Genomic DNA, 14,211 nt, shown 5'->3' with positions numbered 1-14,211 from the left:
CATTGTTTTGTATGGTGAATTTTATATAGAAAGTATTATTCATTCACTGACTTGTATTAGTCATTATGAACAGCAACAGACTATTGTTAACATTCTATTGACTTTATTAGTAAACAACCATTCTTAATGGTCTGCCTTGTGTGAAACCATGACATGAGGTGTGTGACTCAGTAATGGATGACTTCTAAATAACTACAGCCATCATCCGGTCATTCCTAACATATAAAACTGGTTCTATACTAGAGTAGATGGGGCATGGTTTGCTTTAACGATTTTATTTTTTGCCTGTTTATCTTATTCTAGCTAAATATTTTGCATGTCTAGTGAGGTTTGGATGTACCAAGTTAGTTTTGTATTGTGAAAAGTCAGGTTTCCCCAATATTGACCTACTTAGGAAGCAATATCTTGTGCTTATGGCTGTAAAGCTTAGACGAATTGGATTTCCAGACAGCTATTCCTTTCCAATGTATGCATTTGGTTTCGCTTACAATTATATTACTCCAGTATCATGAGAAAGTCACTGCACTTTGATTATCAGTGTAAAACTTAATTTTCAGCTACATATCACAGCTATGTGTTAGCGTCAGCAAAGTTCAGAGTCAGCGAGGGTAAGATACATTGACTGTCTTAAATCTTAGGTGACACTCGGTAACTAACATAATTACTTAATTGCCATCATAGACCACACTGGACACCTCTTTAGTGCAATTACGATAAACCTGGAAATGTTCTAGAAACCTGGATGGGTACATTCATTGTTACATTGTCTAAACGTCGACCACATACTAGCAATGTTATCTAGTGGTAAAAACATATGCAGCTGGTGTAATGGAGTTTTCGCCAAAAACTTTGTTTCATTGTTATTTGAACTAGCATCAAGAAAATATTATCAAAGAATCTATGAGCACCGCACCAAACCGCTCCCTTTCTACATTTGGATGCCTACAAGGAAGTTCTGAGAATGTTTTCAGCTCGAAATAATTAGTTTCAGTTCTTATCTTCAGTTCCCATGAATCTCTGTGAGATTTCCCACTCCTCTAGCATACCCAGCACTCTGTTAGCTCCTTCCTGATGCATTATCTCTACTCTTTGGACCAACTAGACTGAATCTTGAGCAACCACAGTTTGATGTTGCAGATAAATCTAGATTTGACATCAGTGATAATATCAGACTGACACTAGTAGCCTCTAATCCTCGTGTGTTTTGATTGTATAGACCAGCCTACTTTGTGAAATGGAGTGAACAAAGAGATGCCTAACATCAGAAGCGCCCGTCTCAACCGCTAAGATGGATTCTTTTATTTCAGTTGTTTCACAAGTAAAGCCTCATGGATTATTAATTCCTTCGGAGTCGGCTGATCAATTGGCCCTGAACTCCCACTTCATTACTACAGCAAGTTGGGGCTGTACCAGAATACAGCCAACCTTTTCAATTAGTGATGCTCAGTATTTGGTATTTAGAGCTCTGCTATTTTTGGTGACCTATAAACAGCATAGCATGACTGCAATCTATTGGGTACATACAAGTGCAGTTGGTGGGAATTACATCATTTATTAAATATATATTTAACATTGTTTGCAATCAAAACCAATTATTAACAGTCTGTTTAGTTTGGTATCGGCAATGCTCTCACAGGACATGAGAATAAAAATACAGACAAAACAATATAACAATAGAAATATCTATCAATAGCCTGCTATAAAAGGGCCGCCATCAGCAATGCGATTGTAAAACTGATAATAGGCCAGATCTCATATTTTGATTCCGGCAATGACACAGGCATAATAGCATAAGCATACAAAGTGTTTGTTCATGCTCGAATAGCTAGCGCTGTGTTGATACTGTAGCGACCTGGCCTGTAAGTAGCGCTACGATTCGCTAAGAAAACTTTTAAGTAGTCACTAAAAAGAGCTGCTAAGCAAATGCTCTGAGTATCATACATAAGACGTTACGTAATATAAGTATACTAATCAGAAAAAGTGATTGAAAAGTATAGTGGCTGCACTAGGATATATGGAAGGCAGTGTAGAGAAGCAGGACTCGAGGGTTAGTGCTGACTCGCAGAGGCTGACTGACGTAGCAGTCTTTATTGATTGACGGCGTGCTTCGGTGCTTCACCCTCATTATGGCATGGATGTAGGTTCATACAGTGCAATATTTCTCACTTCATTTACCTCTCTCGCTCGCACACAAAGCAGCCTCATGCCTTGCACAGGTGTTGTCACAACCACACATTACTTGCACTGTTAGTTCGCAGATAATCTGAAACTATACTAAAGGATGCTATAAGATGTAGAAAGCATTTGTAATGACCAATGGGTAAAATGGTAAGGTCAAGGCCTTAGAGTGTAAACTGATATGCATTGTACAATTGTGTAAAATGTCGACGGCTATAAAAACTAGGAGATTGATTGATGTGCCGAAGTCCTATAGAAGCCTGAAGATAATACGAATAATCCTTTCTCACGCGTAGAACTCTTTACTGGGAGCTCTGGAATAAGAGTAGTCTTTGAGAGGTTTAGAGTCATTCAGAGGATAGCTGCCTTCATCCTTCTTTCTCATACGGTATATGATAAACATGACGAGGAGTATGGCGCAGAGCAGACCGACGACAGCCCCTCCAATTATAGCTGCAAATATTAAATGATGTTGGTTAATCAGCCTCCACTCATACACGACTGAGTGGACATTATGTCACTAGGCAGCAGTACTAACAGTCTGTTACTAACAGAGCAGCCAATGATTGTTTGAGCACATGTAACAAGTGACAGGTAACAGCGTATTTTAATAAGCTGAACGGATGCATCACCTAGGGATGCATCATTCAAGTAAATCAGTAATTGTGAACGATGATAGTTCTGAGCAAATGCAGCCCAATAGTAACTTGAACTTATTAGCCAAATTCTTGGACTATTTACCAAAAGGCTCGTGAATAATTCAATAGCCATCGAAATTGGCAAAGGTCAGTCTCAGGCAAATCTACTGTCAGTTTTAGGAAATGCCGATAGTATGCCAAGCGCAAATGAAATGGCTGACTGGCCAATGTCTAAGGGGATAACTCAGTTAAGTAGGACTTACATACTCAGACTGAATGCAAGATTAGTTTCTTACAATTTAGTCTTGATTTTCATCTTAATCCTATTTATTATTCGCTAAACTAAATTCTTAGACTAAAAATGGAGCAACCTAATATATTAACATCTTGGTAGAAAAACTTAAAAAATCTAATGCGCCACCAACGTTTTTATATTTGATATCGCAATCACACATGTACTCGTTTCTGTCTTACATAAATGTTTTTCACAGTCAACATCAGTGGAATCTCTTTAACATTTTAGAGCTGCTATTGCAACTTTTTAGGTATTATTTCTGTGAGTTGTGCACGAGCTAACTTGTATCAACTGCCTGTCGTATGAAGTTGCAAACTATAAATCGTTACTAAAAGTTACCAATAAATTTTGTTAAAAGTCCTGGTAGACTAAATTGAACTTGGGATTGATTTTGGACATTTTAATCAAAAAACTTTTAATGGCAAGATCTAAGAAGATAAAGAAATAGAGATAAAATATAAGTACTTTATATTGATTTATTGTTCATAAATACGTCAAGATGTTGATAAACCGTTAAAAATGCAGCAGTAATGCATTTTATTCATTCGAACCAAGTGATGCCTACTTAAGGAGTTGCTAATGAACTAGTGCTGCAGAAACGGACTTCTGCTTTTGTGAATAGAACAGCAGAGGTAAAAAAAAATGCAAGTGTTCCAATGCAATCACTCAGACTATTTAAATTTAATCTATTTAAAGAATCAATTTTATACAAAACTCATCATTTTGAGAACAAAAACTGAACAACTAAATGTGAACAGCTGTGAAGCAAGACATACATAAGTTCTGCTATACCTCAATACAATAGAACAAGTACTGTCTTGTCAGAATCAATAAGAGACGCAAAGATCATGCTGGCATCAAAGCATAAATTCCAATACAATGTCCAATGAACTGCCAAACACTGAGCCCTTAGTGATAGGGAGCTATTAGGAAAGTTGCCATGAATCAAATTGAATTGAAACACTAGATATTTGAATGCCTGCAAAAAAGTTTACAAACTGCAGGCGAGGTTTAATGAAATGAGAAAGGGTGACTTACCGGCTAGAATTCCAGGGTGTGATATATAAAGCCCAGTCACTGATATATCATCCTTCTGCACCGCTTCATTATAAGAGGAATCTCCATAGCTATCCTCTTCACTCGCATCCTTGCCGCTCGTCGTTTGTATTCTCGCTACAATAAATTAGCCATGACAATATAATCTCCAAACTTGAATCATGACAGCCACCTGCGTAAGTTGTAAAAGATAGAAGAGGATAGAAGAGTTTGACTCATTAACAGTAAAAAGGCGAATCATATTATCATATTACTTAATCTGCGACTAAGGGTCAACATGCTAGTTGTTGTCATTTGGTGGGCTATAAGTATGATTACTCATAATAAGATAGAGATATGAGCGATCTCAAAGCAACTTGAATCGAAAGGCCTTCAATGAAAAGAGAATAGAGAACAAGAAAAGAAGGTGCTACTTCTGTTCAGAAGGTTGCTAAGAGGCTGTCACAGAAGTCATCTTGACTCCTAGTACCTGATTGCAAGATAACGGGTGACATTTCAGACATAGCTAACACGAACTCCACCAAATGTTGTTCAGTTGTACATAAACATTTGTTTGTTTCAATAGAGCAGTACCCGGATGAGGTCATACCCTTATTTACCTAATATTTATCTAATGAGCAGTGTTTGCCAATATCCAAAGCCAAGATAAAGATGCTGTCAACTAAGATAACCACAAATGACCACATTAATCAGGTGCTTATTCTAGAGACACCTGTAGTAATAACTGCTAGCAGCAACCACTACAACAACCCGCTCGTTGTTGTCACTATTCATTAGTTGTCAACACTTGCTTGTCACCGTAGGACATGGTTAGAGGTTTCTGTGGGGTATCTTGGCACAGCATTAACTACAACAATTTTATGGGAAAGTGTCTCAAAAGTTCACCTTGTGATGTAGGCTTAGCTGTCAGTGGCTTTGACTGCTTCTTTGTTGACACCTCGTATTCAACAACAATGTCATCACCATCTGGAGAATTCACTGATAATTCTTCTTCTAAAAATTGTACGTATGGAATATGATATGAATGTGGTGAGTTCCTAAAGACTTCTGCGGGTTAGCAAGGTTGACCGTGTCAACAAGACAAATCATTTAGTACCAAAGAGGTAATTCATCCGAGAGCACAAAGAAATAACACCGTGATAGGCGGCCACAGGTAAGTCAGACGGGCAAAATGCAGTTAGTTAGTAACAAGCTAGTAGGTGTATGAATATATGCGACGTGATTCAGCCGTTAAGAATAGCCCTTTATAACCACTAGTTGAATAATATTTTCCAATTCAATAACAAAGTAACTGGAATACTGTGTTCCTTTAAGGGATGAATTTGGAAAGGCCTAGCCTCACGGCTTAGTTCAGTGCCTCCATTGTTCATACCTTCTCGAATGAATGAGTTGATCAAACGATTACACAAAATCGGAACTTGGTCTGCTTTGTACGACCGCTTACAGTGAGATTGACTGAGCAGAGAGTATAGAGCGAACTCCCTCAAGATGCTATTGAGAGTCAAGGAGCACAATAGATTCAATTAAAGGCTAGAATGGGGCTAGTAATTACAATAACTTGCTGTAGAATGGTGAAATAAGCTAATATTACTGTTGTTCATGAAAGCGCTATATTGAAAATCGATGACCGTAACACTTAGCTGATGCTAAGACAGTATTGTAGAAACGTTTTGGGCCTGCAGCACAGCAGTTTCAGCTGCTGCATACAAGCCAAGCTACGCAATGAGTAACAGACTCTGGACTATCTGTAAAGTCAGTGTAAAATGAATAGACTGTGTTTGGCTTCTTGCCTCATATGAAACGTGTATTCCATGTGTTTCATATGAGACAAGGGCCATAACACCCCAGGGACAATTTCGGCAGTAAACGGCTAATATTGCAGCATGAGCCTTGGCTACTGGTGTTCACATAACAGCTTCACCTGTTTGCACATGAAAAGTCAAATTCATTTGGAAAACGGCTTTTTGCAACAGAAGATGAAAGTTGATTACCATAGTTCACATTTTAGTGATGATACGTTGTCAGCAGTCCCATGCCAGTTTTTTTCTCTGTCAAAGCATTTTGGAAAGGGCTTATCAATGACTAGCTTGCGACAAGTTAAACAGAAACTTCTACAATCACAGCCAGCGCTAACGGCAGTAAGCGAAGCGTATGTACTCATTTCATTACAACAGTCTTGCGAGTCTGTCACCGGCGTTTACAGTTTGTATGTTAACCATCCTTACTTCTATAGTTTGGGTTAACAACTCTCGCGTCAAGATGAAAAAATTTCCTCTATATACATGTATAAGAGTGATCATATATAAAAAATGGTTCTCCTGTTTCCCATTCGCGGTCTTTGTTTTATTATGCATATCAATAAGCAGTTGTAAAAATCAATCAGGCGCATTCTCAGTTCAAGGGTTCTCCGAGCGTTTCGCGGAGGAAATTAGGAGCCTTTCAGATATGCAACTTGAAACCTCAAGTGGCTTGGCCTCACGCACTGCTTGGACTCTAGGCTAAACCTGGCTCTTACGCTATCAAATTATTGAACTTTACTAAAAATGAACTCGAGATACAATTTAATTAAAAAAAAAGGAAAATACCAAACTGAGGCTTCCATAATGAAGAAAAAGTCAACTAAAGCTCTAAGCGTAGTCAAGCTGTACCTTTGGAGTCAGCCACCGGCACTCCATCAGTATGTTTAGTAGACAGAGGAGCTTTTGTGGTACTAGCAGCTTCTCTTAAAGGGATGCCAATATATGGACTGCAGTCGGGTTTCTGAGCGTATGCGTCAGAGCCTGAGACCTTTGTTCCATTGTCATACACACAATAACACTGCGGGCCATTGCACTCCATGTTTGGTACTCTTGTATTCTTCAAAAACATATCTGGTTGACCACTACCAGTGTCTTCCATGTCTGTAAAAAATGTAGCACCTCTGGCTATATTTCTACTAGGTCAGTACCAATATATAATAAGAGAATGTTGGTTGGGAGAGACTATAGGAATGGAAGAAAGATGAATTCAAATGCAATTCCAATGAAATCGTAGAAATGTCTAGTTGCATAGTTGGCAATTCAGAGACAAAAAGCAAGGCCAAGTACTGTTATTATGCCTGTTATACAGCCAAAGTGCAACTATAAAACATCAGCCTATAAGGTTTCTCATAAATTTACAGCCCAAAATGATGCCAAGTTGCCTTTTATACATCTTCAATCCTGATTGATATGTAATGGGCTCGATGAAAAATGACATCAGTAAATAATGGGATAAGTAGACAAATGGACACAGTGATCTGATGCGTAGAAGATTTCTTAATAGATAAAATGGTAGTCAATGAATTTATCCTACGTCACACACAGAATAACACTCGGCAATGATCTCAACATACTTCCTTATACATGTATACATATATAAATACATACACATATGTATATAATTATGTACATATAATATAATTTTGATAAACATTATTATATTATATATTATATCAATAACATGTATATACAATTTATACATACTTATATCAATATGTATACATATTTATTTAAATATATACGTATACATATATATTTATTTATCTATATATAAATCTAAGTGTTTGTTTGTCTGTCGTATGTCCAGTTTATAGTGATTGGTTAAAATATGCACGCTTGAACTACTAGATGAACTTGAACTAGCCTGCTGGAACTACTAGAACAGAAATACGTGCCTGGACTTCCCCAAAAACAACGCTTGCAGTACGATGTGCCTTGAGAGATTATGATGTGTAACCATTATAAACATAATTATTCCCAGCAATGGCTGCATGGTTTAGCGGCAGCGTGCTTCGCCTAACATCTGTACATTCGAATGTACGAGTTCAATTCCTGTGAGGTGCAATCTTAGAAAATACTTGCTGAATGCCCGGTGTTGAAACAAATAATAACAAATTTTTGCATAGAAAATTTATTTTAATCAGCTAAATTTTTTTACTCAATGAATTCGAGTAACTTATTTACTGTAATAAGAGCCGTGTACATCCCTCTGAAGCCTGCGTTAGAGAAAAAAGATTGCGTCATGATCTCTCATGCAATCATGATCTTCAAGCATGCTAGCTGAAGCGTGCTATTAGACCAATCGGCATTAAACATTTGCAGGTGCATATGTGCACAGCTATTCCATAGTAATGCCAGTTGGAGTTGTAGTCCAATGCATAGCAAGCCTGTCTGTTGGAGGTTCAGAGGTCAATTTTAGTGCAAAGTGGACTTGACATTCCTATAACTGTATCATTATAACTGGACACACAAATGACAGACCAGCAAATGACAAACACTGAAATTAATATATGTACTAGCCAAATACTTGGAGTTGCCCGGGTAATGGAATAGTTACCTAATAAACTTGAGTGATTAGTAATATGGATATATCTGAGAGAGATCTAAATATAGTTTGATATGAAAAAATTATTTACTGCATAAATATTGTAAACTTTTATCTTACACTTCCTTAAAAAGTTTAAGCTAGACTTATTATACTTCACTTGTTATTGCTAGTTGTCTATATAAATGTGCTATTAATGTTTTACCCAAATTATAGTGTTCTTTAGTTAGTAGAATGGATAACCAGCAACATAGAGATATGAAAAATAATTTGTGTTTGTTATTACCTGCACTTCTGCCTTTATGTACAAGCATGCCGAATGATCACAAATTGTTTCATGAGAAATATTTTTATGATTAAAATCAATGCGGTGTGCATTTCATAAAGAATTGAATAAGCCAGTTTTAGTAGGGATGCCATGCGGTTTACTTTGAATGTGACGGGATTTGGAGATCAAGCTTGGGTCACGAAAAAGGCAGAAAGAGGTCAAAACTCATATTAGTATAAAAGTGAGATGCTGTACATACTGTAGGGAGTTCTTAGCTTCAAGGCAGACGTATAACATTTAAACGTTAAATTTTAACTTAAATGAATTTAGCTTACTAAACACAAAGCTAAGTTTTAGTATGTATTTTACTAAACTTAAACTTTGTCATTGTCTAAAATTTCATCGTTTATCTGTTTCCGGTTTTGTTAATGAGGTATTCAGCACACCGACTGCCAAATTTTAATTTCAAGAGTAACTTTGGTTGATATCAAATGACGAAAAAAATTTTGTATGGCGAAGTCGAAAAAACATCGTAAGGCACAAAAACTGTATAACAGGGCAATCGCAACCCGGGGTTGCACTGTACAACAGGGCAATCGCAACCCGGGGTTGCACTGTATAACAGGGCAATCGCAACCCGGGGTTGCACTGTATAACAGGGCAATCGCAACCCGGGGTTGCACTGTATAACAGGGCAATCGCAACCCGGGGTTGCACTGTATAACAGGGCAATCGCAACCCGGGGTTGCACTGTATGACAGGGCAATCGCAACCCGGGGTTGCACTGTATGACAGGGCAATCGCAACCCAGGGTTGCACTGTATGAAGTTTTGTTTACATTGAAAACAATTTAAGCGCGGTGCCGTGGAAAAATTGAAGACATTTGGATGTGACTATTAGGGCAATAGATATGCTTGATGTACAAAAGATATGCATATGTATTGTTTGTTACAATACATACGGCAATTTCTGAGGGTAAAGCTACATAGTATAAAACATTTCAACTATTCTGTAACGGCTACTAATATTTTTAGAATTACATTTCATAATCCATCAGAACTCAGCTGATTATGTAAACAGGTTAAACATAGATCCGCTATCCATGAAGGACAAATTACCTGACAAAGTAATGTTCATGCAGATGTCACAAAAACTCCTAAAACTAGACTAAATAGTTAGAAGTTCATATTTTGGTTTTTATTCTATTTAAAAATGACTTTATTCAAGTTAGTTGAAATGATTGGCCACTGTTAATAAATGAACCAACTAACCAGGTTCTCCTGAGAAGTCGAAGTCATCCTGGACAATCGCCTCTGTTTCTGGCTCATCATCAGTCTCTTCTTTTATTGAGGTTGGAGGTTCTACATCTCCAGAACCCTAGCAAATGATAACATATAATATTAAACTAACTAAATGATTAATTTCGCGTAAAATTTTACAAAGATTAACAATTATAATCGACAGAAAACTACAATGATTATGCGTGTGAGTAATGAAATAAAAAATAACCTTTTCAAAACTGACACTGGATATCTAAAAAAAAACAGTAAAAACATTGTACGGAACTCATAAAGCAATTGGAGCAAGTCATAAAACCGCTGGTTCCGTGTCACGCCATGTCATAAGTATATTCATTTCGATACAAGCCAAGGAAGAGCAAGCTAAATTCTTTGCTGATTGACATGTACATGTAGTCCAAAAGTTCCTGCTGTCTTATCGTTAACAAGCAGAATGGTTGTTAGCCTGACATAGTAAATCGACAAAATGCATCAGATAAGTTAGTGTATATAAAAACTGCTAGCCGATGACAAAAGATAATTGATGTTATGAACTCATTCGTACATGTCAATGAGACCAGGTTTACCTACAAGTCTGCCTTAAAACCAAATCTCTGAATTATGATTGCATATTATCTCCATGAAAAAGACAGTTGTTGTAGAGTGCAAATAATTCTTGCTAGCATTTATTGCTACCTTAACTTTCCAGTTATGGCACCGACGGTTTGTATCCGGAGACTTGGTTGTACTAGCTAGCAATTTAGTGGGTTAAGAACAACCAATTTAGTAAAATTAACAGAAAAGGCACACAGAACTTGCACCAGATGCAGATTTGCCTTTTATAATTATTGCTTTGTTTCGTATGAACTTATATGAATGGAAATACTCAATAAGAGTATGAAGTTTTGTTCTAATACCTGAATAATGTAATAAGATTTTCAAGCAAATTCTCCTTGGTCATCAAGTTTTAATTTAATTTTTCATGACTGAATCAACTCGCTAACCTAATTCATTTGTTCAAACTGGTGCACACGAAACTGTCTGCCAATATCTTACAGATGCTATTTTAAGCTCGCATTGCACCCTTTACAAGTTTGTAATTTTGTATGATGACGCATGCTGCAATTCGTTCTTTAGCTAGAAAGTACATTGCTGCGACAATACAAAAGATCTTGAACAGATCAAATGTTATATATGCTATGCTAACAATTAACTACATCAACATCCGATGACAAAAAATATTGTGATAACTAGTTAGTTCCAACACAAAAAGAGTATAGATCGGATCAGACTTACAAAGCTGGAGAGGGATTATTATAATGACTTTATTAATGAGGAAAGGAATAGAGTGATTACACAACGCATCTTGATAAATCACTATTCTGAAGTGAGTTACTACTGCGGTGAATCAGTTGCGAGAATTGTAACAAAGGAGTATAGCGAGCGAGTCATCTACCGAGCGAGTCATCTACCGCGTCACTGGAATTGCATCAATGGTAGGCTACACCTCGAGTTGAGAAATAGATATGTCTCTCTTTTCCGCTTGTCAGTACAGCATCGGTGAGGATAACAAAGGAGCTTATATGTTAATTTTAACATGGCACTAACCTGTTCTTTTCACTTTTAGACGGTAAAATCAGCCTAATAAACTCAAAAGTTTAAATGAAATCAAGTTTACCTAAGTGGTGCTACAACTAGCTACCTGCCAGCTACTGTCACCTGCCAGCTACTGTTAGTTACTGTATACATGCTACCTGCCAGCTACTGTCAGTTAATGTTAGTTACTGTACACATGCTACCTGCCAGCTACTGTCAGGTAATGTTAGTTACTGTACACGTGCTACCTGCCAGCTACTGTCATTTAATGTAGCAGTGAGCCAACATGAGTTTTAGATGGAGTTACGACACTGTCTAAACTATCTTATTCTTACTACTGCTGCAATTATATCAAGGAGTGAAACAGGAATGAACAAAATTTTATTAATGTTTTGATAGAATGTCTTCTGAAACTAAAACTACCAGAGTGAGTTGTTGATTCTACCATCACGGTGACCTACATGCTTACTCAGCTGGATGTATATCTTGATGCTACACATCAATCTTTGCCAAAACTGTCATAACAAACGTGAACGCTGTTTTTAAGGTTATAGGCATAGTGGAACATCTCATCGATCTAGCCACTACTAAATGTTCTCTTTTACATGCGACTAGATTGACAAAATTTTGCTTAAAGCATGGAAGATACTAAAGAGAACTACCTATCAACTCATCCACAAACCTTAGAGTACTTACATCTATCTCCCCAGCTTCAAAGCCGTTGGCTATTCCATATCCAACAATGGTCACTAGCAGGCAGATTAGTAACCTCAATTCCATAGTCCTTGTAATCCAACGTTGTTATCTGTGATGTGCAGGTTTTAAGTGCAATAGCAAACGTTTTATTTCGTAGTCACACTTTTTCTTGTCTCTATAAAATCTTCTTACTAAAACCTTCGTACTATGGCGTACAAATAAGACCTGTTCAACTAGCTAACGGTGAAGCGCTTTGAGCTCAGTTAAGACTGGTATTGCTAGTAATAGTCTCATTAGCTTAGCACGAAAACGAGGCTTAACAACAATGGCACTAGATGTGTGGTGTCCGTGAGCCGATTGGATGATCGCTGAGACTGAACGGATCACAGCGCCATCGCTTAGCCAAGACCAAAATTGCGTTTGAAGATGACTCCGCCCAAATTAAGAAGGGACAACTTCTGTACATTGGCATCAACCCTCATTTCACCTTAGCATTTACTGTCTGATCACCCTCAGTTTTGAATACCAATGGTATTGACAAACCGGGATCTATGCAGTCTTAATACAAAACATGCTTTTATTCTAGATCAAAGATGCAGATGTTTTCGAAAATGGCAAACTGAAACAATTGCAACCAAATATAATGCTGCTGAAAAAAAAGTTCCTTTGTTGTCAAAGCCTGTGTCTAATAAAAGTAAGCAAAAAATCGCATGCCGATTTGTGATGATACCTCATGATACTAAATTCTGATAAAAACATTTACTTATTACAGTTTTTAGAAAGTTTACATACAATAAACAGTTTGAAATATTTAAATGCAATACTTTGATCAAGGAATAAAGTTAGATCTACATGTATGGGCATAAATTAAACAGTATCTTGTTCAATGCACATAGTAATTTTAACTCTATGTTTAGATTTAATTATCTTTGCGTTTGATCGCTAATATTTAAGGTTGACAATAAAATTTGAGCACCCTGGTTCAGTGGTTGGGTGCCCTGGTTCAGTGGTTGGGTGCCCTGGTTCAGTGGTTGGGTGCTGGCTTATGATCAGTAGGTTAGTGGTCTGAGTCGCATACGGATGGATCGTTAGTGGTGTTATGAGGGCATCCAGTCATAATCACTCCTATGCCAACTATAGTAGGGTTGTCGACGACTAAACCGACTCTCCCATCTGCGCTCCAGCATGGATGAGGAAGATGGCGAGCAACCCTGCAGGACTAACAACAAAACCTGACAAAGGGCGGAGAAGCTTCTGCGTGAGACTACAGCCAGCTAGCTAGAGATGGTGGCTCAACAAAAACACCCAACAGAAAGCAATGGCAAACCACTGTTGAAACCTGCCAAGAATAGTCGTGGTTATAAAAGTGGGGGATAACCATGATTGCCTATGTCCTCTACCTCCCCAGTTGTATTGCTTATCTAACCCTCTACTTCCCAGTTGTATTGCTTATTCAACCCTCTACTTCCCCAGTTTTATTGCTCATCCAACACTCTACTTCTCCAGTTGTATTGCTGATCCAACACTCTACTTCCCAGTTGTATTGCTTATTCAACCCTCTACCTCCCCAGTTTTATTGCTCATCCAACACTCTACTTCTCCAGTTGTATTGCTGATCCAACACTCTACTTCCCAGTTGTATTGCTTATTCAACCCTCTACTTCCCCAGTTTTATTGCTTATCTAACCCTCTACCTCCCCAGTTTTATTGCTTATCTAACCCTCTACCTCCCCAGTTGTATTGCTTATCTAACCCTCTACCTTCCCAGTTGTATTGCTTATTCAACCCTCCACCTTCCCAGTATCCACTGTTGTATATGCGTGTGTCTGCCACGGGCCCATTCATTCTTACTGCAAGAGCTTA

At 37.7% G+C, this 14,211-nt stretch overlaps 1 protein-coding gene across 1 annotated transcript; it reads right to left on the bottom strand.

The window, feature by feature from the left end:
- Nucleotides 1–1,536: 1,536 nt before the first annotated feature.
- LOC137403746 (syndecan-2-like) lies at nt 1,537–12,650 on the bottom strand. Its single transcript, XM_068089775.1, has 6 exons — nt 12,349–12,650; nt 10,051–10,156; nt 6,816–7,067; nt 5,053–5,160; nt 4,150–4,284; nt 1,537–2,631 (listed from the first exon to the last, which is right to left on the bottom strand). Exons 1-6 carry the CDS (start codon nt 12,430–12,432, stop codon nt 2,465–2,467), a joined length of 852 nt encoding a protein of 283 aa, XP_067945876.1. The 5' UTR covers nt 12,433–12,650; the 3' UTR covers nt 1,537–2,464.
- Between the last annotated feature and the right edge of the window lie 1,561 nt (nt 12,651–14,211).

The sequence above is a fragment of the Watersipora subatra genome, chromosome 1 (genome assembly GCF_963576615.1).
Source record: "Watersipora subatra chromosome 1, tzWatSuba1.1, whole genome shotgun sequence".
NCBI lineage: Eukaryota > Metazoa > Bryozoa > Gymnolaemata > Cheilostomatida > Watersiporidae > Watersipora > Watersipora subatra.
The sequence above is the reverse complement of the archived record's forward strand: the minus strand, read 5'-3'. Positions and strand labels throughout refer to the sequence as shown.

What these genes read in the sequence shown, in the direction of transcription:
- LOC137403746 (XM_068089775.1), bottom strand. Translation starts at nt 12,432, where the DNA reads ATGGAATTGAGGTTACTAATCTGCCTGCTAGTGACCATTGTTGGATAT. An exon ending in TTGAAGCTGGGGAGATAGAT is followed by an intron (nt 10,157 to 12,348) that starts GTAAGTACTCTA and finishes ATCATTTGCTAG; the next exon opens with GGTTCTGGAGATGTAGAACC. An exon ending in CGACTTCTCAGGAGAACCTG is followed by an intron (nt 7,068 to 10,050) that starts GTTAGTTGGTTC and finishes CATTTTTTACAG; the next exon opens with ACATGGAAGACACTGGTAGT.